The 27261-nt window shown below is 45.6% G+C and overlaps 1 protein-coding gene across 2 annotated transcripts in view; it reads right to left on the reverse strand.

Annotated features, from left to right (window-relative positions):
• The window catches only part of WDR59 (WD repeat domain 59), a 48745-nt gene that overhangs the window by 15616 nt on the left and 5868 nt on the right, over window positions 1–27261 (reverse strand). Inside the window, exons 3-19 of one of the 2 annotated variants that reach the window (XM_085071726.1) lie at window positions 26277–26412; window positions 22988–23073; window positions 22002–22082; window positions 19933–19970; window positions 18241–18329; window positions 17658–17774; window positions 16606–16683; window positions 15694–15850; window positions 13911–13990; window positions 11657–11789; window positions 9520–9644; window positions 8474–8638; window positions 7572–7667; window positions 6001–6157; window positions 4640–4709; window positions 4216–4369; window positions 581–637 (exon numbers count right to left, since the gene is read on the reverse strand). In XM_085071726.1, coding sequence (XP_084927852.1) covers window positions 581–637; window positions 4216–4369; window positions 4640–4709; window positions 6001–6157; window positions 7572–7667; window positions 8474–8638; window positions 9520–9644; window positions 11657–11789; window positions 13911–13990; window positions 15694–15850; window positions 16606–16683; window positions 17658–17774; window positions 18241–18329; window positions 19933–19970; window positions 22002–22082; window positions 22988–23073; window positions 26277–26412 — 1819 coding nt within the window. The remainder of the gene's footprint in view (window positions 1–580; window positions 638–4215; window positions 4370–4639; window positions 4710–6000; window positions 6158–7571; window positions 7668–8473; window positions 8639–9519; window positions 9645–11656; window positions 11790–13910; window positions 13991–15693; window positions 15851–16605; window positions 16684–17657; window positions 17775–18240; window positions 18330–19932; window positions 19971–22001; window positions 22083–22987; window positions 23074–26276; window positions 26413–27261) is intronic. The other variant, XM_085071727.1, reaches the window with a different exon arrangement.

Raw genomic sequence — 27261 nt, forward strand, 5'->3', positions numbered from 1 at the left:
GTGGTGCAATTCCAAGGGCTGGAAGAAGATAACAAGTTAAGAGAAATTCTATTTATTGGTCCAGGAAATAAGACTGTGTGGTGGATTGCACTGAGAAGTGGCAGCTCATTTTAATGAGACAACAGATTGTTGTCAGGAACTCAACCAATTTGTTTCTTCCACAGTTCTTCAGTGGTCTTCCCTCCCTCTCCAGCAAGGCGTCATCTCTTCAAAAATGAGATGCCCTGATGCCAGTCTTATCAGCTGGTTGATGATGTATAATAATCACTCAGCTCCTCTACAGTGCACGGTTTTTCAGATCTTTTCTTACACTTCAAATTACCCCTTGGCATCCTTTCCTGACCACAAGGTCAGGTGAAACAGGCATCTTGTAGGTCAGTAATTGCACCCTGCAAACTACTGTCTGCTCCTGCCCACTTACACGTGCATCTGCTCTTGTGAAGCCCTAGGCCCTGTGTGGAGTGCGAGTCCCCCAGCTCTGTGCAGGTTACTCAAAGGCAGGCAGGTGGCATTTTATTCTTGGGCCCTTGGGCAGAAGACAGGGTCATATCAAGGACAGAATTAGCACAGCACACAGTACCGGGAAGTCGTTAATTGCTTGTATGGACCAACGTCGCCGGGCAGAGCGAGGAGACATCTGTACGCGAAAACATTATACCCAGGAAAAGGGAAGAAAGACACCAAGAAAATTAAAGACAAAGGTAAATAAACTGAAATGAAAAGTGCCCTGAACCAGCAGAGTAAAAGATACTGTTCCCAGTGGTTCTGGTACACAAAGAACAGTTGCAAACCATGATCCCCACTTTCATCCTCACACAATTATACTACACAGCACTACCTATGGCTCTGGCAGAGCAAGGGCTGCTGTGTCTGTGCCCCACACCAGCCTCTATGGAAGACTTTGGCAAACATAAATCTGAATAAAGTCTTCCACACAGAGCTGTATTACTGCAAGAAGCACTGAACTGCTTTGTGTGACTGTTCGTACCATTAATTGAGCAGAGACAACACCCAAGTGTCCCACATGTCTAAACTCCAAACAGCTTTACTCCTCTTGCCTGAAGAGGAAGGCAGCTAAGTGTAAACTGCATAATTTTTAACACAGCTGTCCAGTGCCATGGCACAGATATCTGCAGGGAGCTAAATAAGCACTCCTGTGTACTCAGATTCTATTTAACATCCAGCATCCTCCAGAACTTCATTCACTGGAACCTGCTATAACTGTTCACTTTCGTTTTAAACAGTAAAAGACATACACCAGGATATTAGAAGGGATGTAGAGACATTGCTACTTGGCAGGGCCATGTGCTAATTGGCATAATGGGTTGAGAAACTCATTCAGATTGAGTGAGCAATCAAATTCACTGATTGACTATTTAGAATAGGCTCCAAGGTAGGCTTTCATTAGGAAGTTGAAGACACTTCGGTAGGCGCTCAACCCAGTATTATAGCAACAACAAATGGAATCTTTCAAAGCACGTTACTGAACACTCACTTGAATAAAGATTTCTGTGTATAGATCTGTAAGAGTCAACACAATAAAAAGGGCTATTTGGGTCATGCACAGCGTATTTTGCATTTATTTTCAGCTGATGATAGACAGCCAGGACCATCAGCCATGCCTTCAGCCTCTACATCCCCTTGCATCTCACTGCTGGGAGAGCCCTGCAGCCAGGGAGCCAAGGCTGGCTGCTGGACCCCATGGAAAGAGAGAGGAGAAGGCTGCAGCCGTGTGCTACAGATTCCTCCAGCAGGCCTCACAGAGAAGAAGAAAAGGGTTAGTTAAAGGAAAATCAGTACAGTGGAAAAGCAGCAAAATCAAGCTCAGTCCCCCCACCAGTTCCCTGATGGGAAGGATAAGAACACCACCGTCACCATCCCCATGTACAGCAACGCTGAGCTGTCCCCAGATCCCCACTGGCACAACCCTTTAACTGCAGGGAGAAAAAACAACTCCATGACACCTTTAAGAGACGCCCAGGTTCAAAACACTGACGGCACTGCCACGGTATAGATAAAGCTCCTCCTTTCTGCTGCTCTTCAGTGGGTTTTTTTTGAGGAGTGAAATTGAGGGAGGAAGAAAGGAGAAGTGTGCATGTGTGAATAAAAAGTGAGAAAGATATATATATATGTATGTGTGTGTATATATATATATATATGCATATTTAAATGAGCACAGAAACGCTCAGCAGCAGATTTAGTTTCATTTTGACTTTCTAAGGAGCTCTCTGCCAGAATCAGCAACTCCCCTGTCTTTATGGGAACATGACATCTTTCCTGTCTAGCAATGGGCAAATTCCATTTGTTTGTTAATGGTAGTGATTCCAGTGGTTGCTACATGGTATTTAAATACTTCGCTGATAAATTCAGTTTTGGGGCTGAAGTTGTCAAACATCAGAGTTTGACACACAAAATTTTAACTTTTATTTAATGGAAACATAAAATCCAAGCTTCAGAGCAATGAGTTAACTAAAGTCAGAGTCTGTTTTTTTTTTAAACACTCACAATGAAATGACATAAAAATATGTAGCATTGATCTAACAGAGACCATGACATCAACTCCTGAAGAATTAGAAAACTTCTACTGAAGGGAGATACAAGCTTCTTGGGGTTTTTTTTTAAAGACAATTTCATCTGAAAGAACATTTGAACTAGCTCCCTGCTAGGGTTCTTACATTTATTCCAGCATGCGAGGAGATAGCTCAGCAGGAGCAAGGGGAACACAGGAATTTCCCCTGGCTTGCAGCAGACATGGCTGCACACATGCTTTGTTCTCTTGATTTTTTTTCCCTGTGACAAAAATCTTGTCGCCATCAATACAAGGGCTGGGGAGACAGGTCACATGAAATTGCACCAAGCTGCTTTCACATGTTATTTTTAGCCTTGTCTGTCATCTTAGAGAGGCTGTGTGTCGGAGACAAGCCCGCTGCAGAGGACAGAGGTAGCTCTTTAAATAAACTCTCCTACAAAGACTAGGCTGTAATTCTTGTACCAGGAAGCACTTTTCTTTTTTCATAAAAAAACCAAAGTTTGTGCGGGGAAAAAAAAGCCAGAATGGGGACACAGAGTCTTCTGGGGTCTGTATGGAAGCAGAACTTGCACTGGGGACTGGGGTTCTCCTCACAGCTGGGAGGTGTAATGACATGTAAGCAGGATACAGTCCCAGAAACAGGGTTGCCTGTCATGTCCAGCACCACCAGAAAAACCAGATTTTTTCGGTGCCCAGGAAGGATGAGTGTTCAAGGCTCTGACTTCCTCTGCTACTGGAACACAAGTTCCCAAACTCCTCTGCCAGCAGAATGCAGACAGCTTTTGGCTTTCCCTGGGGTACCTGGAAGCTCCTCAGTGCTGCAGCAGATTCATGTCCTCTGCGTGGACAGTGAACGAACTACCCAAATGCTCCAACTTCTGAGGCCCTCAGTGGAAGCTTACTGCATTTTTGCAAGCCACTTCACCCCCTGCTGAAGCAGTTTGTTTCCAACAACCTGCTCAGCCTATTGCTCCCACAGCATCTGTTCCAGGCACATTAGGCCCTCATAGCTACTTCACAATTACCCTGAGGCCACCCTACAATTACAACAGGTCTTCCTCACCACTACGTCCCACAAGGAAACAACCCCACTCTTCTTCTCCAAAGCCCTGCTTGTAAACAGGAACAACAGCAAAACCTGCAACTAAACCAGAAGTAGGTGGATCGGAAGATCTTCATAAAATCATGCAGAAATTATTTTTGTTTAAAAAAACAAAAGGTCCAAAGGACCACATATTCCTGAAAGAGACACCTGAAATAGAAATAACCTACTACATCCCATAGTCCAGGAGAAGTTGGCAGTAAGCTGCAGAGAGCCACAACCCTTTGCATTTATAGATAACAGGGAGTACCCAGAAGAGCAAGAGGCGCCTACATGTACTTATCTGAAAACTACAGCTTCTTAAAAGGTGAGATTTTTAACTCCACATAATGCAAAGGGTGACAGTGTAATGCACTGAAGGAAACTCTGATGGTCAGCATAGAGAAACCTCAAAATAAGCAGGTCAAATGCTAGAGGGGATCAGTAAAGAAGCTCCTAATAGGAGATAAATCCATCTGACAGAGCTGCCTGTAAAAAGATGTCTTTTTGAGAGGAATATAAAGCTTCCATTACTAGCAATGCAAAATGAAAACAGACCATGAAAACTGAAGTGCTAGGAGCAGTGTTTTGGTCTGGTACTTACCCTCTCTTTGTAGTAGAAGGAGCTGATGGAGACCTGCTCCTTCTCGCTGCGTGTTGGGCTCCCACTGTACAAACGCAAGTTGCCTGGAGTCTCCGTGCGGATCTTCATCGGAGTAATGAGGCCACTATGGTAAGCTGATAAAGCAGACAGAGACCTGGAAAAAATGGAAAACACTTTCAGGGGCTTTTCCCACCAAAATATCCTGCAGGCTTACACTGACATCTCCACTAACCCAAGCTGCCAGCAATGGTTCCACTGTCTCAAAAGGAGTCTCTGCTGAGGCCCACTGGTGTAAGGGCCCAGGCTCTCTGTGCTGAGGGCACAGCTAACACTAGAGGGGAGTAGCCCCAGTGTAGGACCTGGTGTTTTCCCACCTTCCTGCCCATGGCAGCAGCACACCTCAAACACCACAAGGGGCACTCACCTGGGTGTGGGCTCCATTGGGGACACGGCTCGGTGCATGGTCATGGGTCTCGTGAAATACACCAGGTACCCTGAAGAGATAGGGCAAGGCATAAAGATCATGCAACAAGGAGTAGATTACTCAGGGGTGGTTCAACTTAAATGACCAGATTTCCCCATGTATCAGAGGCAAGAGGCTCGGCTCTTATCCACCACCTTTAGTGATTTTAAACTAAAAGCAGACAACCACATTCTCTCAACCCAATCCACTCCCTGCAAACCCACTACAAAGCATGGGTTTTTTGAGATGTTTCTCTCAAAAGCACCATTGCAAGTGGCTTACAGCTCGTAGAGAAAAAACAGGGAAAAGAAAATGACCAAACACATGCTTATGTTTTAACTCTCCACCAGAACTTGCCATGCACTGTTACTCCAGAGGTGAAGTGATGTTTGGCAAAGCAGAGAAACCACTGCAGCTTGTACAACTCTCTTCTTCAACAGGAGAGCCCCAAACAACTGAAGGCAACTCCAAAGCACTCTCTCACAAGCCTTACCCGTTTGTTAGCACCTCAAGTGTCCTCAGCCACCCACTCTTGCAAGAATTTCAGGACTTAGCAGGTTTCACTAAGACCATTCAATGCAATATTATTCTGTTTTACTTTTGCTTGGGAATTCAGTGAGGCCCGTATGGAAAGCAGCTTTCAAAACGTGCTCAAACTGGGATGCCAGTCAGGTCCAGAGAAGGCATGTGTGCCTCTGAAACAGCACAGTGAAACTTAACAGCTCTCACTCAGATCTAAAACCTGGTTTTTAATGATGTTTACCCTCTATATGCTCTCCTGGAAACCTGGATGTGATTGTACCCCACCTCCCATTTAGGAGATGTTTCTTAATGACCTTGGGAAAGCTATTTTGGACCACAGAAAGAGTGCAAAATGAGAAAAGAGTGGTTAGTAACATGAATATGGTTTCAGCAAGGGGTAAATTCAACCCCAAATCACAGGAATTTTGTGAAGACTGAGCGCCAGAATACACCCAGTCATGTGATGCTGGTAGGAGAGAACTAGGCAAGGAAAACAGCTATTCTCAGTGTTCTATAAAAAGAAATCTGTCAATGCCTCTGGCATGCCACAAGCCAAAGGTTACCTTTTCAGCTAGCCCTGCATTTCCAAACCCTAAAGCCCCGCATGCAACACCAACTGCAAACAGTTGCTAACCAGTCTCATCTATAGATTTACCACAATATCACTACTTTAACATCATTCCTTACTCCCTGCACAGCAGTGACCAAAGCCTTGTCTCGTTCAGAGGCAAGTGTTCCCCAAGACATTAAAAGGACCATTCCCCAGGCGGCTGTTGTAACGTATCAGTGACAGGGCTGACCTGCACCACAGAACCTGGCTCCAGAGGTCCGTGGAAATGGGATGTTAGAGTCCTGGTAGGAGCCATAGGCATTGGAGACCCGGGCGAACGTGGGCAAGGGGGGTGTTACGGAGTTGGACAAAGCGTAGGGATTGCTGGACGTGCTGTCCTCTTGGTTCTGAAACAGAAGTTACCCAAGGTCACACTCCTGCTGCCACAGGAAAGAAATCCAGCTGGAGCACCGGACATGGCAGTGCCAAGCAGCCTCACAGGAGGTGCTCATCCTTTGAGGGAGAACAGACCAAGCTCAGACCACAGTTACTGCTTCAATGGCAAAGGCACTTGCAGGCACATTTGCCTTTGAGGAAAAAGCTTCTCTGGCTGCTTGTCTAGAGATTTCTCTGCCACCACAGCCATGCTGAAATGCAGAGTTTAACTTGGGGAGAAACCGGAGGAAACTCTACAGAAAATCTGACCTTCAGACTCATAGATATGACTCTCAAGACAGCAAGCTGAGCTGAACATGATACCTCAGTGATGCACAAAATCTCCTTGAGTGGGAATACCACACAACTGTGGGTGTCAAACGCAGGTTGGGAGTCTTCAGGTGAGGAAAGCAAGTGGTGTGAAATACTGGGGGACCTCAGGCCTATCCATAGGAATTTTGGCAGAACTCTGCATTTATTTGGATAAAGAATATTACAATGTCGGTCTAAAGGAATTCTTTGAAAGCAGTGGTGCCTTGCTTGAGTAATCAGATATCCATACAGCAGAGAAAGTTCCCACTCTTACAGTATTACTGCTGAAACCAAGCAGAATTAAGCCTTTACAGAAAAAAACCCTTAGCCCTTTATTTGTGATGAATAAACAAAAACTCTCAGATAAGAAACCTGAGGAGACTCTCCAATCTTTTCCTGAATGCTAAAAACACCCACTCCAGTACACTTCACCCACACAAAGACCTAATACCTGACACTGGGGTGCTGAGTAGGTATCACAGATCTCTCAGCTAAGAGCAGAGTGTGACTTGGATTTATCTGCAGTATCATCCCTATAAAACCTCAGCACAAGGCTGCAGAAAAAAGCCAGAATTTCACAGTTTGGGGCTTTTTTGTCAGGGAAGAAAACAAAAACCCTAGAATAGGACTAGCAGGATCTTTGACTAAAACTGAGGAGGTAGAGACATCTGCCACTGCCTTTCAGACAAGAATGAATCCATCAACAACCTGAGGCCTCTTATCTTCTCTCACAGGTCATAACCATGTCCTGGCAGTCAGTGAGATATATTCTGGGTGGGGAAGCTACCATGCACCACCAAGATGCTCCAACCCCAAGTCACTCCTGGTAACCCGGATATCAGAGTTCCTCATAGCAGCAAACCTTCAGGGTCTCATTTGCAGAAAACAAAACACATCTAATCATCTGCCCAGCTCTCTTCAACATTAACCAGAAGAGCTCACACAAATTTAATGGCAAGTCACAGGGGTCTATTTACACATCTAACGAGGCCAGACTCTCACTGCAGAATCAGAAGTGTGGGACATGGGAAAAGACAACAAACTAGGGCAGAGAGCCCACGCAGTTCTCCATACCACGACAGACTCCAGCCAGGAGACCAGCTGACGCAGGCAAGGCTCCAAGCAGCTCTGGTTCCGCTTCACTTTCTGCAGAGAAGTGTCTTTCAGTATCTGGAATACATACAAGATGCAAATTGATTCATGGTTACCTCCACACTTTGTCCACATCCTTTTTGTCTGCAGAGCAGCTTAGATGCCAGGATCTGAAGATGCCACAGACATACCCTAATGTCCACTGGAGCCACTGGTATGCCATCTGCTCTGAGGAATGGCTGTGAGCTTTGATCAGAGCACTGAGGCTCACCTAGCAGCATGCTGAGCCAGTATTTAAGTTTCAATATTACCGTGGCCCATGTATTTCATACCAGTTTGTGGCAAACTGGATCAATTTTTTTTCAGGGAGGAACCCAAATGATCCATCAGTGTGTTGCTGGGGAAGGGATTTCATTAGAAATACGATTTGCTACACCAGATGATCAAACACCTGGTCTTAATTAGCCAGGCCTGTGTAAAAAAAAGTCCCCTAATTTTTAAAGCAGCTCATGTAGCAGAGCAGGAAGCAACATCTCAGCTCAAAAATAGTATCATTCTGCGGCTGGAAGCTAAGCTGGTCATTTTGTCTATTACTGGGTTGAGGGCAACTGCATATGGAGAAGGATGTTAGGGATCCTCAGGCTATACATATGACACTGGAACCCAGCAGCAATGAAGAACACAAGTTTAAAAACAGGCAATGGAAAAAGGCAAATACTGCACGACAACATCAACAGAAACCTCATGCTATGGGCTTCATGATTTATCAGCATGACCTGTGGTATGTCTTCAGCAAGGTCTGATGTTTGGTTGTATCAGTAAAATCCAGATATCAAGTATCAATAATTTTACAGTTATAAAGATGCTTTATACTCCTCACATACCTTCAGCAGCTTTGCCTTCATGGAAGCTGTGATCGAGGTTGGGTTGATGAACTGGAAGGACGGTGCAGCATTATTGGGATACTGGACAGGGAACATCACCAGCATCCTGACTCTGTGGTTGCCGCAGTGCACCGACACCGTACAGCTGCGACTCACTGCATCCATCTGTGAGTAAAAGCAATTGCTCTCTAGTTAGATCTCCCAGGACTTTTAAACTTACAGTGGCTTAAATTCACACTGAGGGACTGATTCCTCTGCACACCCGTAAGATGAAGTCATGCTGTTCTCAAGGACAGGAAACACAGTGACAGCAAAAAGCCCCAGGCAGATGGGGTTGGACTCAGCTCACACCAGCAGGCTGACATTCCAGAATCCCAGCATCTGGAGACCATGGCCAGCCCAGGCAGCATCAAGAGCCAGGCTCTCCTCCCAACAGCTACTGCACCCAAGCCCACCTCACTTGGCCATGGAGAGCTCTGGGCCCAGTACAGCAGTAACAGACACCTTCTAAAATCCTGCACCACTATTTCAGAAGACTTCATCAGGATCATGCCATGAGCTGTGAAACCACAGGGGTGGGGAAAGGAGACAGGAAGCTGCTCCAAGCCTCCCAGCCCAGTTCAGTGCTGTGCATCCAGCCAGCTTCCACACACAGAGGAGCGTTTGGAGTGCAAAGGAGAGGCCAAAACTGAGGGACAGAGATCAAGATGGGGAGGGCTCAGCAGATGGGGTTCAGAACCTGTGGAAATGCAATCAACTGCATGGAACAAGTCACCTTCCACTCTGCAGTCCAGGCAGAGAGGAAAACACCCATCCGGCCTTCTCAAGATCAGCCAGTGTACTTATTGTGCTGTAGCATTTATCTCACACCAGTGTCTGGGATTATCCTCTTTCTTACTAGCCCTGGCCAAGAGGATCTCTATAGCTCAAAATAAAACTTGTTTACAGACAGCAGTCACTGCAGCAAAGAAGGTTCCCCTCTAAAGGCTCCAGTAAGCCAGCCTGCCCACATCCCCTCCTAACACACGAGCAAAAGGAAGCTGTACCTCCACATTGACATTTCGGATCTGCACGTTGATCAGAGAAAACTCCTGCTGCAGTGTTTGAGGCAGCCCCAGTTGGTCCGTTTTCTTTCCCACCAGGGGGTCATTCAGGAAATCTTCTTTTAAGGCTGACAGGAAGGATGGAAAACAGGTTGAGACAAGCTGTAACAGTCAGACTTTTTCATATGATGTCAGGAGGCAGCCAAGACCTCTGTTTTCCTCTGCTTTTCTGACACATGGAGGTATGAGTTTTACCTGGCAAAACCTGTGAGCTGGAGGGCTTCAGCTGCTGTTTAGAGGCATGTTTCTGACCCTTCTCTTCAGAAAACCAAACCTGTCTGCACACAGTGTTCCCAGGAAGGTTACAGAACCTGCCTGTACTCTGTACAGTCCTAAATGGTCCTTCTCTTCTCACCTGAGACCCTTTTTCTTCCCTGCACAGTGCTACCAGAGTAACAACCAACTGAACTGGAGTGTCTCAGTTCAGCAGGAAAGAACTGCAGCCAAAGCAGTCTCCAGGAGGAGCTCTGGTCTTCGGGACTAACACTCCACCTCTCCTGACTTTCAGGGAAAGCTTCCAAAGCATAACAATGCTTTGAGAGAGAGCAGAGAGTGTTTCTGGCCCTAATAGAGGCTTAATTCATTTGTAGCAGCCGATTGCATTTAATGTTGCAAAGCACTCTAGTGCTTTAACAGCCCTTAAAGACTCATCAAAATACCGGGTCTAATTCTCCAGTTCCAACACTTTTCAGGAGGACAATAACCCCTGAGGGCCAGAACACATTTAAACAGCCAGACAAGCGCTGCAGGACACCAAGGATTATGGTTAAGATAACAAACTTCACTGAGCTTGAGAAGAATTGGTTGCTGCCTGTGGCTGTGCCTGGCTTTTGCCTTGTTTCTTGCTATGTAGCCCCATTAGGTCATTTTGCCGTGGCATCACTTCTAAAGAAGGCAAAATATATTTTTTTATGATGGTTCCAAGAACAGAAGGGAAGTCCTGATTTTTCAGCTGTCATTCTCACACTTACAATACCACATTGCACAGACTATTCCTAGCAAAAAAAAAAAAAAAAGAAAGAAAAAAAATGCAAAAAAGTTGACCTTTTACAGCCATTCACCTAAAAGTTACTGACTTTGCTGCTGGGACAAATATCTGCTATTACTGCTGCCCAATGGGTTGCTGGATCGGATAGGTAGGATGCTTAGCCAATCATTCTTGTTTGCAATTTTATTACAGCGCTCAGATATACTCCAGAAAAGGGAGCTGAAAAGGAGATTAACGGAAGATCAGTGGCTCTCAGGGAAGATAATTATTTCTAGCTCAAGACACCACACAGCTTACTGAAAAGCCATCTCTGAGGTTCCCAGTATGGGCAGTACCCTCCCTTTGTCTTCTCCTCCCATTCCCTTCCAATTAGTTTTTAATCCTCCAAAGCCATGCATTTGTACAGATTCCTAAAGCTCCTCTGTAAGCAGCAGAGAGAGCTGTGCAGCGAAGGCACAGCTGGGGGCTCTCTCATTCACCTGCAGAGTGCTGTTCTCTTCAAAGATCCCCCAACGTGCTTTACTAACATAACATGGAGGCTTTGTCTGCAGCTGAAATGCAGCCACCCCCAGGGTGAGACATCAACAGTCCACAACAGCTTTTTGGCTGGAAAGAGCTGAAATTCCTACCTAGGGATTTGCTTGTTGTGTTATTTGCAGCAAAACCTACCCTGCTACAGAAAAGCCATATTCATTCCCTTTGGACACAAGGAAAACCACACCAGTTTCCTTCTTCTTCATCTCTTGGCTTAAACTAATCTACCTTCTTAAAAGGCAGAATTTACTTTCTGATTGCCTTGTTTTTTGCAACAAGGTACAACTACAACCTAAAGAGAATGCAATGAAATGAAAATCATGACAAGGAAGAGTTTCATTTCACAGCTAGAATCACTGCGTTAGAAGAGAAAAAACTTGGGAGGACCATCCCAAGGAACCCCTTGTGTTTTTCCTCCTCTCTGATGAGAAATCCATTAACCTTTGAAACAGCAGCAGGTTGTGCTTTGCCTATGATATTTTCTTACGCCAAGATATAGCTTCTTTCCAACACAAAGATGCTGGTGTTTGAGGTTCCACAAGCCATCACTTCTCTCACCTTCCTCATCCCCATGTCCAGAGTTATGCTGGGGCTCCGTGTCCTGGGGGTGAAGGGTCTTGTCTGGCTCTGGCAGATGAGAAATGCCATCAATGAGGTCCTCGACTCCATCCAGGATATCATTAGCACAGAGCTGAAAAGAACAAACACACCCACATGCTGCACAACAGAATTCAAGCTGTGGGAAGAGCCACCACTAAACAACTCACTTCTCCAAACAGATGGATTTGCAAGGTAGGTCTGTCCACGCACAGTCATGACTAAGACTGCATTGTTTCTGTGACAAAGACAAGTGATCTTCTACTTTCCAGCATCCTCAACTCTGTCACCTCAGACAGCCAGGCCAAATCTCCTGTTCACTTAAAAGCCACTTAATTGACAGGGCCAGTCTAAGTAATAGAGGTCTACCTTTAGTCAAAACTAAAACTGATATGACTAATTCCTTGAATTAATTTGTTAAAACTAGTCTAATTTTTTAGATCAAATTTAATAGTAGCACACTTTCTGCATTTCATATTTATACTCCAGTAGGATCCAGAGACCCAAGTACATACTTGGGGGCCTATTGTTCTAAGTCCTGTAGCAAAATGAGACTATTTCAAGTTCAGCACAGGAAAACTGGGAAGATGAACGGAAGAGAAAGGATAAGGGTGTGATGTAGCAAATTACAGCATTGGTCACCAGCACATGCCATCACGTGTGTAGTTTGATCCAGACAAAGACAAGGACAACAGAGTGGGAGCCAGAAGAGGAAAAATAAAGACTCTGGCATGAACGAACAATTGATTTAAAGACAGGAAGGAAATCAAATGTTCACAAATATATCAGGTAGGAGTAAAGGGTCATTTTTCACAGAGAAAGTTTGTTACAGACCTGCAGGACTCCTACAGGATCTGTGCTGGGACACATGCTTCTCAACATATTCATTAAAAACCTGGAACAGGAGGTGAATAGCGACATGACCAGGTTTGCTGATGCCACTGGGTTTTTCAGGGCAGAAACAAGTGTGGCTGATGGCAAACAATCATAGAAGGACCTTACAAGAGTAACTGTATTAAAATGAAAGATGAACTTTGGCTTGGATAAATATAAAGCAACACACATTGGGGAAAAAATGGCAAATTCAAGCTGACTGAGGGAACAAGATGTAGAGGCCAGACTAAGCTGACAATTTCACGGAATTATGCCAAACAATTTAAAACCTAAACTGAGTACTGAGAATTCTTTGGAAAGAACAAAGCTCAGATTCCCATCTCCAAAGGTATATAATAGAACTGAAAAAGGGTCATGAAAGGCAAAAGGAAAATCAAAGCACAAAGGATGAATTAAATCAAGACCTTTTGACTTGAAAACGGAGGCAGCTGAGGAGGGATATATATGATGGAGGTCTACAGAGTCATCAGTAGCAGAGAGAATATGGCTCCCTTCATCTTCAATGGAATGAAATCAAATTGCAAAATAAAAGAATGAGCCGGTTTTTCACACAACATGCAGAAAAGCCATGAAACTCCTTGTTGATATGATGTTTAAAGTAACAAAACTTTACACAGATCCAAGAAAAAACAGAACAAGCCTATGGAAGTAAAACTCATCTAGCTCTATCAAATACAAAGACACCAGACTCCATGAGCTCCTAAGCTGCAAACTCCAGGAGGCTGACAGGGCATTGGAGAGAAACACTACTCCATGCCTGCCTCATTCTTACCCCCTCCCAAGATATCAGCTGAAGATGTGACAGGGCCACGTGGCCTGTCACATACTGTGACAGGCCACATACTGTGGCCATATGAACCTCTGGTATGAGCCAGCATAGCTGTTCCAGTAATTGCATCAGAATCTGTAACTGCTGTAGATCCACTCACACTACCCAACCCAGGCTTAGAGGCGACTGACACAAGAGGAGGGAGTGGAGGGCACAATCCCTACACTTAGCTGGTGCCTCAAATACCAAGAAACACAGTCTTGAAGCCATGGAGGTGGCATCTTCAGAGGCAATGCAGGCAGAAAGTGACCTCTACCTTCCCTAAACAACTTCTGCGCTTGCTATTAGACAACTAAGCAGCCTTGCACTTCCACAGCAGCTTTTGAGACACAGACTCGAAGAGAAGCTCCATCACAGGTCTCCCTGGGGATGTTTCTGGGTGTGTCTGCAGCTCTAGGATATCAGAGGCGTGACTGGGAGTGCAAGGAAAGGGAGGTGAATCCAGCCTGTAAGAAAACTGTTTAATGCACAAGAGCCAAAGTGTTCACATACCCTCTGCAGCTGCGAGTCAATCCGCCACATCCGCAGGGTCTGATCTCGGGACCACGTAACCAGCTGGTAATCTTTAGAGCCTAAAGAGGACACAAACAATTAGAGACCCCCCTGGAAAAGAGAGACTATCTCAGCCTTGTGTTTAGTGTAAACAGAGTCAAACAAGCCAACAGACACATCCAAATGATAAGGCACTAAACTGTAAGTCAAAGTGAGTCTTTTTCTGCTTGGAACTGACTCAGGTACATCAGCCTTTGTGCCTCCCCACACCACAGTTACCACATCACTAAACAGACTGTGATTTACAAGCCAAAAGCACAAATTATAATGAATGTGATGCAAGTTTTCCAACTAGGAATGAACAAGATTCACAAAAACATTTATTTCAATAGAAGAAATAGTACTATAAAAATAAATATTTCTCAACTATAACTGTAAAGTGAGAATATCTTTTAGTTCATCAAATCAGTTTTGAGAGGCAGATGTTTTAAAACATTTCTAAGCTAAGGGAAGGTGGTTCTGCCCTCCCTCTTTTTGCTTCTGAAAGAGTTGGTTGATGCCAAGTTCAGGTCATAAGGAAATAGATCAAACTACATACTATCTATCAACAGGCAGAGATACACAGACCTATTTATGTCCATGTTTAGGTCTTGTGATAGAGTTTTAAGTTTCCCTTGTCAAACAGCTGCTATGCTTAAGAATTTGCTGCTGCACAGCTGTTTCCTACACCCCTCTGCTGAGGCACAGGGGCTGTCTAAATACAGCACAACAAACTGTGCAAGGAAATTTGTGCTATCTTTGTTGTCTCCACTCTGAAGCAGACTTGGAATGTTTGTGTGATTGATTTATGTTGCTTGAGACAAGCAAGACGGCCAGCCCCAGGTATGTATCTATTAACTCAGCTAAGACAACCAACTGTGGCTCAAGCCAGCTTCAGTGTTCATTCACAAATTGTCTTAGACTGTGCCTCCAGATCCAAAAACAGTTCTCCATAACTCTCCTTTTTGAAAGAGAAAAATCAAGCTATGGAGAAGGAGGTGACTTAGCTGAATGGCCCCAGCAGCTGGTGGCAGAGGGCTGGACCAGCACTTTTATAAAGCACTGCTAAGCTGTAGCACAAGTGACACCAAAACCAGACGTGCACATTCTGTCAGTGGCAGCTGAGGTGCTGGAAACAAAGCTGTGTTCTGTGTGGTTATGCAACCTCTGGTATGGAATCTCCTATTCTTAGCCGCTTACACTGGAAAATTTAGTCAGGACTGAACTCTAACAGCAGACTCTCTATCCCATATTATTCCTCCCTTGCCTTGGCCAGTACACAAATAATGTGGGCTTGCTGGGTCTGTGGTCTGGGATATTCTGGAGGCTGCTAATCCAGGCCATGATGTGAGGAGTTAACTGGTCAGCCTGCAGAGCTCTGAGCAGGGACAGGGTGCCTGCACTTGTGCACCTATCTAATAATTTGCACAGTTTATTCTGAAAGATTCATTTAAAAAGAGACTCCCAGGAGAGTGGAAGCAATGAGAGTCGCCACTGACCCACTCAGCATTTGACAGATTTGCTTTGTTAGCATGGAAACAAGGCAGTGCTTCTGTGGGCACTGCCATAAAACCAGTACAGAACAGCTGTAGTTTGAGGGGGGCAGGAAGGTGGGCTGGAGCTACTCCAAGGAAAGGCAAGAGTCAAACAGCAACAGCATTGCAACCACGAGCCTGGTCTCTACACCCTTGGTTAGCTGACAGCCACACTGCAGGGAAGAGAGCACATTCAGCCCTGAACTCACCCTCTTTCTGCTTCCTCCACTGAAACTCCAGCACCACATCATCATGTCCCACAAAAGTGTGCACAGGCGTGTTCAGGTCAAAGACATTCCAGAGGAGGAGACTGTTTTCCCGGCGGAGTTGGGGGACCATCACTGTCACCAGCCCATTGCTGAATGGCTTGAGAGAGAAACACCCTACCAGTTAGCCAGGGAGAGTTATGCTCCCATGCTGCTCTTTTTACACTCTCATTTTCCCCTTTTCCCACCAACACAAATGAGAGGGCTAAATGAGCTCAGCACAAAACAGAATAAGGCCAAAACCTGGGACGGTCCAAGGCAATTCCTGTGCAAAACCACTGTCTTTCAAGGGGTAAGATGTAGTACACTGAGACACTCAATGCAGCCCACTTCAGAAGAATTATTTCCTTCTGCTGCTTCCTCACATTTCAGCTGTGAGGCTGGAGGGATTTCACCATGAAAAGACTTTTCACTGGGGATCCCTACTGCAATCTGCCTGGAGCTGCAAGAACTGCCACCTCAGGGACTGAGCCCCAGCAGCTCCTCAGGGTCATAATGCTCAGAGGAACATGGAACCCAATCCTACACCTCTCACTGTCAGGACAGGTAAAGGGGATCAAAGATTCAAGGCACAGCACCGGCCACATTCAGAGCTCTGGGGAAGGAAACAGTTATGACTGATGTTAAGAGCCTTAGCTTCACATGGCTGGGTGCTCATTCACTCCTTCTCCTGAGTGCCCCCACTGTGGATGCTGCTTTTCTAGGCCTTTTAGGCACCAAGAGGGATTTTTAAAATCAACTAAATAATGTCCACAAGTAGAATTGCTGAGAAACCCTTTGGCAGTTTTTTATTTACTGTCTCTTTGTGCATTCCTCTCAGAGCACAAGTGGAGCTGGTAGGAGTTTCTCACTCACCGTGTATCTTGCCTTCCAGACGGGAACCTGGCAGGGAAGAATATTGAGGTATTTCCGAGGCTGACGGTAATCCCAGAACTTAAAAACAAACAAACAAAAAAAAAACAAATAAGAGAAAAGCAAGCAAAGGCAGGAGTCAGCTGGCTATACTTTCAGGCTGTAGTTTTCCATGTGTCTTGCAGATAGAACAGACCAAAAAGCGTGCCAGGGTGCCCACAGCATCATTAGTAATCCCATTCATTAACAGCAGAGACAGCCCCAAAGGACAAATACCAAGCTATCAGCATCTGGCAGCATCCCTTAGAAAACGAGTGACTTGGGGTCATATTCACAGTGATCATAGCTTGAGTAATTAGAGCAGAGAGACAGGCAGCCTGCTTGGGCTTTCAGAGCTACAAGGTACCCTGCAGGCTCCCAGCCAATGTGCCAGTCCAGGCTGGAGGCAGGCCCACCCTGCTGTTACTGCTAATTTTCTAATGAAGAATCTAACCTTTTGCTTTGCTAGAATACACATCAATTGCATTTGCCTCAGAGCTTAGCTCAATGTGAATGAACTCCATTTGGCTGACATACAAAGCACACTATTTCCCCCCAAGTAGGAGGCCCTGCACAGCAGTGCTTGCAGGCAGTGTCTTATTGATAATCCTGTTCAACATGAGTTTGGAAACTCCAGGGGCTGAAGAATGTTTCCCCTCAAGTTGCTGTAATCAGCTTGAGGCTGGCAACACTGCATTTCGGGAAAAAGGCTCTTCTGGCATGTGTGGTCTGCTCCTTTCTGGCAAGCAACAGGCAGAGGCAGTTGTTTTCAGCTTCAATACTGCCCTAATCACCACAGATATGTGGCAAACATATGTGCACCCATTCTTCAATGAGCTCTCTGCCTGTTCTCAAAGTGCAGTCCTGGCTCAACACACCAGGTGGCCAGAAACCAAACAACAAAGGTCCAGATCTTGCCAATGGCAAGTACTCCCCAAAACTTCAGCAGCAGCAGGAGGGGATCTGCTCCATGATCCTTCCACCTCACTAGCAGGAATTGCAGAAGCAACACTTACCCTGACAGAGTTGTCCTGGCTGGAAGTGGCCAGTGTATACTCATTGTCAGGATGCCAGTCCAGACCGTGGATTTTGGAGAGATGAGCTGCCAAATACTCCACTGCAGTGCTAGGTTTCTGCAAGGAGAGACATTGTCCTTCTCAGCACAGGACTCCTGAAATTTGGTCTAGTTCTTTGGCATAAAATGAGACACTTTAACAGGGGCAAGACAGTTAGAACAACCACCACTGCTGGGGAAGGGCAAATAGCTCAGCAAAAGTGTTGAAGAAAAAAAATCCTGTGAAGGTGTGGCAAATTCCAGTCACCAAGTGCAGCCCTAAACGATACTTTATACTCAGTTAAACAGTTAAGTACTATGAGATCAAAAGGACAATGTTAATGGGCAGAGATTCTGAGGAAGGAGACTACCCTACAGACTCTCTTCAGGCTCTTGGACTCCCAATTCTCTCAAGTTTAAACTGACCCACAAGAGAGATTTGGGATAAAGTAGTACATTTCCTCAGTATTTATCAGCCACCAGAGCAATATCCATATTGTGTAGGTGGGAATACGTACAAACTGCTCAAAAAGTCCTCAGCTTACCCTTTTGTCCCATATTCGGACATCCCCATCATGGCTTGTTGCTAAACAGTTGGCATTTTTCTTGTTCCACTTCACCTGGGAAGCTCCAGCTGCAGCACAAACAGAACAGGCCAAAACAAGCAATTAAAGAGAAAACAGCACAGTGGTTCCAATGACCTGGGCCTAGAGCTGCTCTTAGCCCAGGAAAGGTAGTTCAGAGGAAGGATATCCCAGAAGCCAGCATGAAGGATGGTATGAAAATTATTAACTCTTGATTCCTTAGTGTATCATTTGTATCCTCAGGACAGCAAAGCAAGTGTTCCAGCTGCATGCCTAGAGATCTTTATCACATCTTCTAGCCAGGGGCTGTATCTGATTAAAATACTCCTATCCATTAGCTCAGATGGATATGTCCATCAGTCAAATCAGAAGACGGGTAGTTATTTCTAATAAGAAACAAAGCACAGCTTTCGTTAATGTGGATTATTCAGATACTGTAAGCATAATGCATCTGTTCATCCTTATTCTGCCAGTATTTTCAAATCTTTTGAGCTATCAGAAAGGTGAGATCCATGAGAAAGCTAAACAGATCTCAGCCTGCTGCTATTCCCCACCTCCACTACCACCTCCTGCTGCATGGTGAGCAGATTCATCCTGACAACCTGGCAAAAAGCTATTCTGGGGGATAAAAAGCTGCAAATAGACTGCCAGTTGATTGATTTGATCCACTCACTGAAGGGTACACAAACGTCTGGACCAGCATTAAACAGCATCAGGCACAGGAGGAAGCAAGGAAGGAAGCAAGGAAGCTTTCTGGGGAGCAGGCTGCTGGGCTGGCTCAGCATTGAAATCTCACCCCAGACACCAGAACTGACCACTGCTTCTCTCTGACTCAGTAACGTTTTTGCATTTCTGTGACAGAGAGGTTTGCTGGCCGGGAGGGAACTTCGAGCTGCTGCAGATGTGTAGCCTAACGAGGTGTAAGCAGCAGAGCATTAGAGTTACACATTGTGAGGATTGCTCCAGTACTGGGGACAGTAACTCAGGGAAAAGACATTTTGCTCATCATCCATGCCCAGTCCCAGCTCCAGCCGGTGCGGACAGACACACAGCACCTGCCAGTGGGGAGTATTGCAGGGGATGGACACTCACCCTGCCAGCAGCCAGGACAGGAGCCTTTCCAGAGCAAGCACAGACAAAGACAGCACCTTGTGTGCTCCCTGCACATTGCAAGTGCCCCAGGAAAGCAGATACAGCCAGCTAGTGTACCCAGCCCTCAGTGAGTGTGGGGACAGGCTGGCACAGTGCTGCCTGGGGTGTGGTTTAGTTCCTTATCTGATTCAATCAAACACAAAAGGACATGAGGAAATTACAGCCAGGCAACCCAGGACAAGCAGTGCAGCAGGGCAGTTAAGCAGGGATGAAGCTCCATGTGGCTGCTCACCAGTGTCAGGGCAGCAAGTCCAAGTACCACAACTGCCCTCCATGCCTGGGAACCTCAAGGGGCTCCACATCTCTTCTAAATTTTGCTTCTCTAAAAGGAGTTGTGAACTGGAGCCTCTCAGGCTGCTTCTACACAGGACCACCACACATGGTGGCACTTCTGTACTTTGTCACACCTGGCCTCAGAGCATGAAGGGAGGAAGGAATAACAGTAGGAGCATGCAACAATAACATTGCTTAATGTCTACATCACACACAGGTCAGACTTACCAACTGCGGAGAGTGAGACCATGGGCTTCCTGGTGTCTCTGAAATACAATGTGGCCACTGTGAGTACACACAGCGAAGTCCAGCCTTCCCAGTGAGCTCGCTGCTACTCCAGGTTATTGCTGGCTTGGGACCTAATGCACCTTCTGCTTACCAAAATACACCAACATTAAATGGCATAAAGGTGACCAGCTGGAGGACAACAGCCATTCTGGAAGTGTTCAAGGCCAGGCTGGATGGGGCTTGGAGTAACCTGGTCTAGCGGAACTTGGCAGAGGGATAGAACTAGATTTTCAAGGTCCCTTCCAACCCTAACCGTTCTATGATCCCATCTTGCCACCATGTGCAGCAGGAAGGTTTAGGACAGAGCTGGAGTGGGCTAGAGGGAGGAGAAACATACACAAAGTGTAGCATACTGCAACTGGGTAGGCAAGGAAACAGAGCTCACAAATTGTTGCTGCAGGAAGAAACAAAACAGCCTTTCCAAGGAGGATTAAAAGGAACAAACAGAGCTGTGGAAACACTCAACAAAAGCCACTGATGTGTTCACTGAGCCTTTGCAGAGCCTGATTCAAGGCAGATGGAGCAGTTACTACAGAGCAAAAACTTCATGTCTAGCATATAATAACAAAATTAGTAGGAAATCAGCCCAGCTGTATGCAGACCAAATTCTGTCTGTCTACAAACCAAATTCCGCAGTGGCAAAAGCCAGTGCGGCACCATGACAACTCCTAGCAGCCAGGGCATAGATCAAGGCAATAATTTACTTCCTGACCTTGCTCTTCAGGAATTCACCTTCTCTTTCATGAAAAGTGACAGTGAAAATAAGGAATATTGTCTTCAGCTTTTTCTGTTTGCTCAAAAGCAGAACATTTTCTGGAATGGACTGCACCTCTCCCTCCAAGAAATTCTGCCTAATCAAAAAGTTATTTTATATGAAAAATTTAAGTGGGGAATTTCCAGCTGCCCTTACTGCAGGGCTACCTCCCTAGGGTGTCATTAGAGACAGTCACTTCAGCAGGATGTTAATTTTCTGGAGGCCAGCAGCGCCAGGACCTCAGCACCACAGCAAGCTCAGAGCCCTTCCTAGCACAAGTGGGATGTAGAGGCTTTCAGAGACTGCCTAAGGAAGCATTTCTGAGCAAGTGATACAGGCAGGCACAAAACAATGGAAGGGCACAACAGAATTAAAAGAGGACTTCTGATAACAACCTTCAGAGATACTTTTTTTTTGCTTGGCACTAAGATAGTATCACAAGAAAACACAACCAGCAGTTATTGTATCTCTGTGCCTTTTAATCACACATTAATAATATATTGTCATTCTCAAGCACCATTTAACCAAGGATCTAAGTGCTTGCTCATAGGAGCTAAGCAAGCCTCCGGGTAGCCTGGTGCAGTGGGGTTATATAATTATCCTCCTATTATAACTGAGCAAGGGAGGCAGAGAGGAACAAAGTGATTTGCTGGGGGTCATAAAGAGTTGTACAGCCAGTAAGAGAACCCCACAGTCCCAGTGCCAGCTCCTTGCTTCTCCAGTGTAAAATATGGGGCTTACATATTGGTGGAGTTTGGATACATAGTTGGAAATACGTGCTACCCTGAAAAAACTCGTGACAGAAAGCAGCAGCAGGAAACAAGGGAAAGTACAAACAGGAAAACCTTCCTGAATACATTGTCAGTCTTCCCACCACTGAGGGAGAACCAGCAACAATCACTGAATTTAGTAGAAAATGGCTATCGGATCATTAAATGGTGCTCATTAACTCAGCCAAAAAAACCCAACAGGTTGAGGAACATCCTTGGGCTCCAGGAATAGCCCCCAGGGAAATACCTGAAGTGGGCAGGGAGTGAAGCTAGACAGCTGTAGCCTAACTGTACCACTCTACTGCCCTTCACTGACTCTGAACTGGCTTGAAAATAGGGGAGCAGAAGTCATGTTGGACACAATGGGAAGTAGCTGAAGCCCCTGTAAGCACAGCTAAAGAGCAGCATCTGTCAGGGCATGCTTCAGTAATTATGGAAAGGAGTCCAGTGATTTCCCCACAATGTAGAAACATACTGGTTCTTACTTGATGTCCCAGATGTAGATGTATGTGTCCACAGAACTGGTGACCAGTAGGTCTGGCTCAAACACTGCCCAGTCCAGGTCGCTGCAAATGTAAAATCATAGTAGATCAGTAAAGAAAAGCACACACAGAATTTGCATCAACTTCTCACAAGCTGCCAGTACCTTCTCCAACAAAGTCACAGCAACTCCATGACATCTACTGAAACTTTGTAAGTAAAATGCAAGATCTTAATAATTTCTCTAAGTAAATTCCAAGAAGCAATGAAATGCTTCTAAGTAAATTCCAGTGAAGCATCCTCCTGGCCCTGAACTTTACAGCTACCATGTGTGTGCTCTCTCCCCTCCAGGCAAAGGGACACTGTCTCAAAGAGCTCTCAGTAACCACACATCCTTGGCATCAACCCCTCACTCTGGGATGCCTCCCTGTTGGGTGCACCAAGTGCACCTGGGACACAAACAGCCTCCAGTCAGCCCAAACAACTGTCATTTCAAGGGCTGCAAATACTTTCCACAGTCAGGAGCTTGAGTAAAAAGAGTCCTTCAACTGCATTTCCAATGCAGCATTGAAATATGACCTTAAAACAAGAGGCAAAAATCTCCCCTTGCATCACTGTAACACTCTCTGAACTTGGTCTTTGGGATTACCTGCTTTAATTAAGCTGCTATCACACAGAAACACAGCTGGGATTCAATTTAATAAACATGCTGCTATCTGTTTCCCAGATGATGGCTGCTGCTCTTCACAAGGACAGCAGCCTAAGGCAATGACACTCAAGCCATCAAGGGCTAAGTTGATATACTGGGGGACCCATGAGAAGGTAAGCTGCTTCACACATGACATCATCACCAAATGTGACGGCAGTCCAGTCCAAGGAAGTGAGTAAAAACAGGCTCAGAGCAGAGCCTGAGTGGGGCCAGAACTGAAACATTCTATGAAACAACACATCATTTTCCACTCAGTAGCCCACAGCATTGCTTGTTCCTCACCTGATCACACGTGTGTGTCCTTGCAGAGATGTGCAAACTTCCCCATTACCTTCCTTCCACTTGTACAGGTCAACACGCTGATTACTCTGCAGTTAGATGGAAGAGAGACAGTCTCAGGCCAACAAGGTAGGACAGGGATCTGTGTGCTGGAACCAGGCTCCCTTCACTTTGAACAACCTCGGTTAACAAGGAGTCACACTGTGATTAGCAAAGTCCTTGCCCAAAGCAGGAGAGCAAAGATGAAACCACAGGCTGCAAGGACTTTCAAAAGCTTGCACTTTAATTACACCCACTTGAAATTGGAGATAAAACTAGAATTGGAGAAAAAAACCCCACATTGCAAAATGTTTCCACAAAATTATGTTCTCAGAGCTTTTACTTCCTAACAACATGCTGCAACTGTGGGCAACAGGCAGACAAATTCTCTCTGTGCAGGAATACCCTGCCAATCTGTTTGATTCACAACTGGAGTTTTTGGTGAGGGGGATGATGGATTACGACTAGTCATCCTCAACTCTCTCTCAATTCCCTTCTGGGATAATCAGGGCCATTGTCAAACCAAACAATACAGTATAATGGCTTCAAGGTCAACTCCTCAAGGGCACTCCCCCCCATCCTTGCCAGCCCAGGAGAAAAGCTTCAAGTGTTTATCACTAACTGTAAACCACAAAGGCAAACCAGATGTATCAATGACAACATTACTTAGGGTTCCTTCACTCATTCCAAGAATAAATCCTTGCCCAAATGCAGCCACACACAAAGTTACTTGAAACTAGTTATTATGCTGTAAGTTCATGTTCTGTCTCAATCAAGGTTCACTTCGGGCCAGGCCAACTCTAATTATGTGGGGGCAGGACTTGCCTTTGTGGGTGCAGAGTGCCAAGCACAGGGGGTCTTGAGCCATGACTGGAAATTCATGCTGATTTCACAAAACTAGAAAGAACACAGCCTTAAAATTTTCTCTTCATTAGCCCCTTGTTTTCAGACTTACAGATAGATGAGGGAAAAGATAAAGAGACTTCACAGAAACACAGAATTGTTGAAGCTGGAAAGGACCTCTAAGATCACTGAGTCCAACTGTTACCTTACAATTTTTGTGGCAGTTTTTTTGGTGGGGGCGAATTTTCTTCCTATCCCAAAGCTGCTTCATGTTAATTTCAACTTGCAGTTAGATAAAACTGCATTAGGCTGTAAAAAAAGGCTGTAAAACTGATTACAGCCTTCTCTGAAAGGGAAGGTCTCATCCCAGCTCAGCAATAATACATGGCATTCCTTTAACTGCTCACAGCAGAGCTGCAAAAGAGCTTGGGGCAAGAAAAAACTCTATGCATGGCTCTCATTGACAGAAGTATTTAAGGGGTAGAGTGAAATTACTCAATGGGATTTATCTAGACTCCAGAGATAAGATATAAGATAAGGATCACCAGAGAGACTGTTCCTCCCAACAGGAGCATTTTCTAAAAAATGGCTCTTTTCATAAGTATCAGATCAGTATTCACTTCCAACAATTTCATCACCCTCTTGTTCAAGCATCTGTGGCCACACAAAAGAAAAAGAAAGGATCTAGGATTGAAAACAACAGCATCTCTGAAATAACAGTTTAGGAGTCCCCAGAAACACGCTTGAGCTAGAGGGCAGATGCAGCCAAGCACAGCAAAAGGATATGCTCCAGCTCTTCTGGAAAGAAGTTAAACACAAGGACAGATTCCCCTCTGCCTCCACCATTTCCAATTAACAGAACTGCAAACCAGGTGAGGCTGCTGGCAAACAGGATGGCAGCCTTTTACATTCCTTTTCCATCCACAGGGATACTGAGGGATAAGACCCTTGGGCTGTGTACAACACAGTGAAATGGCTGAAACTGTGACGGTTTTGACCCAAACTGAAAAAGCTGCCTGATCTCATCTTGGGGATTCTTTAACCAGTGTGTGACAGCAACTATGTTCAAATCCCCAGAGCATCATAGCACGTTTGTATATAAACAGAAGCAGCAAGGTTTGATGCCAGCTACACCTGGTTTCAGTCTGGAACAAAATGGGTTCCTGTGTCCACTCAGAGCAGCAAGAGACAGGAGTGCTCAGATGGGCAAGATGGGCACAGCACCCCTTTGCAGCAGGGTCCTGCTCAGATCAGCATGAACTCATCACTGGATATTGTCTTCAGAGTGTGTCCAAAAAGAAGTTTTCCTGCTCCACTTGTGGCCTGCCCAGTGCATTTCCTTACTTGGTTTTGATTTCCACAGACTGTATCCAGAAGTGGCACTGAAGGACTCATTTTTGCCAGTTTTACTAACTCTCTGCTCAGAAGCAGACCGCTGCTGAAAGTGCCTTTAAGATGTCAGTCATGTGCCAGAGCTGGGAAGAGACAGGCTGGGGAATGTCAGAGGGCAAATAGGCAGAGGCTCCCAGCTGACAGCACCAGTCCACTTTTAAAACTGCCTTTAATTAAAATCACAGCCAGTCCAAGAAGCAAAAGGAACAAAAATCCCAAGAAATCACCTTCGGTTAAGTGTTTTCTCAAAAAAATGGATGAAACCTCTCCATCTCTAGCTAGTCCAGAACTCTCAGGCTATACAAGCAAACACAACAGGGCAGAAAAGGCAGCTCACCCTGAGACCAGTCTGCACCTGGCTGGTGCCAATTGCCACGGTGCCGTGGGTGACAGCTGAGAGTTCCACTGGCAGAGCTCAGGGCTCTGGGTGAACAAGCTGCAGAGCATGACAGACAGAGTACAGAGCAGAGCCAAAACCTGTATTCAGTTTCACATGGACATTACTGCTTCTTCAGCCCAGCCCACTGACTCATGAAACTCCTCACTGATCCAGTCAATGCCCAGCTGTAAACCCCAATTGTTACAGCAGTGAGCTAGTATTGACTTGTGCTAATTACAGACTGCCTGGTCCACCACAGCCCAGCAGCAAGGCAGGGAGGTGAAAACAGAACAGCACAGAGCAAGAAATTCAAGAAGTGCAAAAATCTCAGAATGGAAATCAGAAATAGAGCACTTCCCTCCAGAAAAGGACCATTTGGATTCCTGATTTATTTGGCAAAGTGTTTTGTAAATGACAAGCAAGCAAAACTAGATTCAGCCCTGACTGCCCAATAACTGAGAGCCATCAAGCTGAACAACTCACTGGCAGTAAATCAGAGTTAGGCCTTGATCTTGCAATGTGACTTGCAGAAGCATGTCTGTGCCAGCTCTACACAGCCTTCCAGCTCTGCAGAGGTTCACCCATGAAAGAAAGACCAGGGAAGATGATGAGCTACAGCTTTTAAATGAGTGAACTTACTGAAGCTGCAAAGTAGTAGGCGTAGCTGTCATGGGGGTTCCACTGCACTGCCCCAATGTCCCACTTGCTCTGCCGGGAGATCTTTCGATGACCCTCATTTGGTGCATCCAGGTTGACGATGTAGAGGAAACGGCGGCTGCAAAACACACAGACACAAAGGGGCTGCATCTCACAGGACTGATCTCAAAACCCAAGCTCACACGGAGCTCACAGCCTTGTGTCTAGAGGTGCAAGGATCAAAAGGAGAGAAGCATTTCACAAGACAGGTGAAAACATTATTCCTGAAAATGCTACTTTGACCACATACTTCAAAACCCACTTTAAAAAAAAACAAATCACAACCCACCAACAAAGACAAGACACAGTGAAAGCAGACAGGATCTGCAAATGTAATAGATAGCCCACACCACAGAAAAACCCAGATAACTTGGATACAAAAGGAAGTGCTGGAAAACGGTGAAAACACATTCAAATAGGTTTTGCTGGCCTAATGCTGCAGCAGCAGAACCTAAGTGACACAGGGCTGGGAGCACAAGGCAACAGCTTCAGCCAGGATAGGTAGCTCTGAGCAAGAGTTAATGAACCTTGACAAAGATGATTCTACGTGGGTGCTTCTTTCCACACCAGTTAGAGGGCTTGGTTCCACCGACAGTACAAGAACACCTGCACAGAGCTCCTGCTCTGCAGCAGCAGCTTGTTAACGTGGGCGGACACAGTCCTGCACAGATCTGGTTCCATTACTTACCTGAGCTAACTCTATATGCAGCAGAAATAATTCTGCATGAAGGCAGACCTGAGCTCATGCATCCTGCTGGATGTGGCCAACTCCCCACAAAGCAAGGTATCATCCTGTGTGATTCATCTCACAAGCAAGAAAAATTGCCCAGAAAATAACTGGGAGGCAGCTGAACCCTGTGGCAGACTAGCATCAAAACATATTGAACCTTACATAATTAACCCCACCAGCATCATCTCTCAGCTGCAT

Source organism: Lichenostomus cassidix, chromosome 11 (genome assembly GCF_008360975.1).
Source record: "Lichenostomus cassidix isolate B80296 chromosome 11, HeHo_3.0, whole genome shotgun sequence".
Lineage (NCBI taxonomy): Eukaryota > Metazoa > Chordata > Aves > Passeriformes > Meliphagidae > Lichenostomus > Lichenostomus cassidix.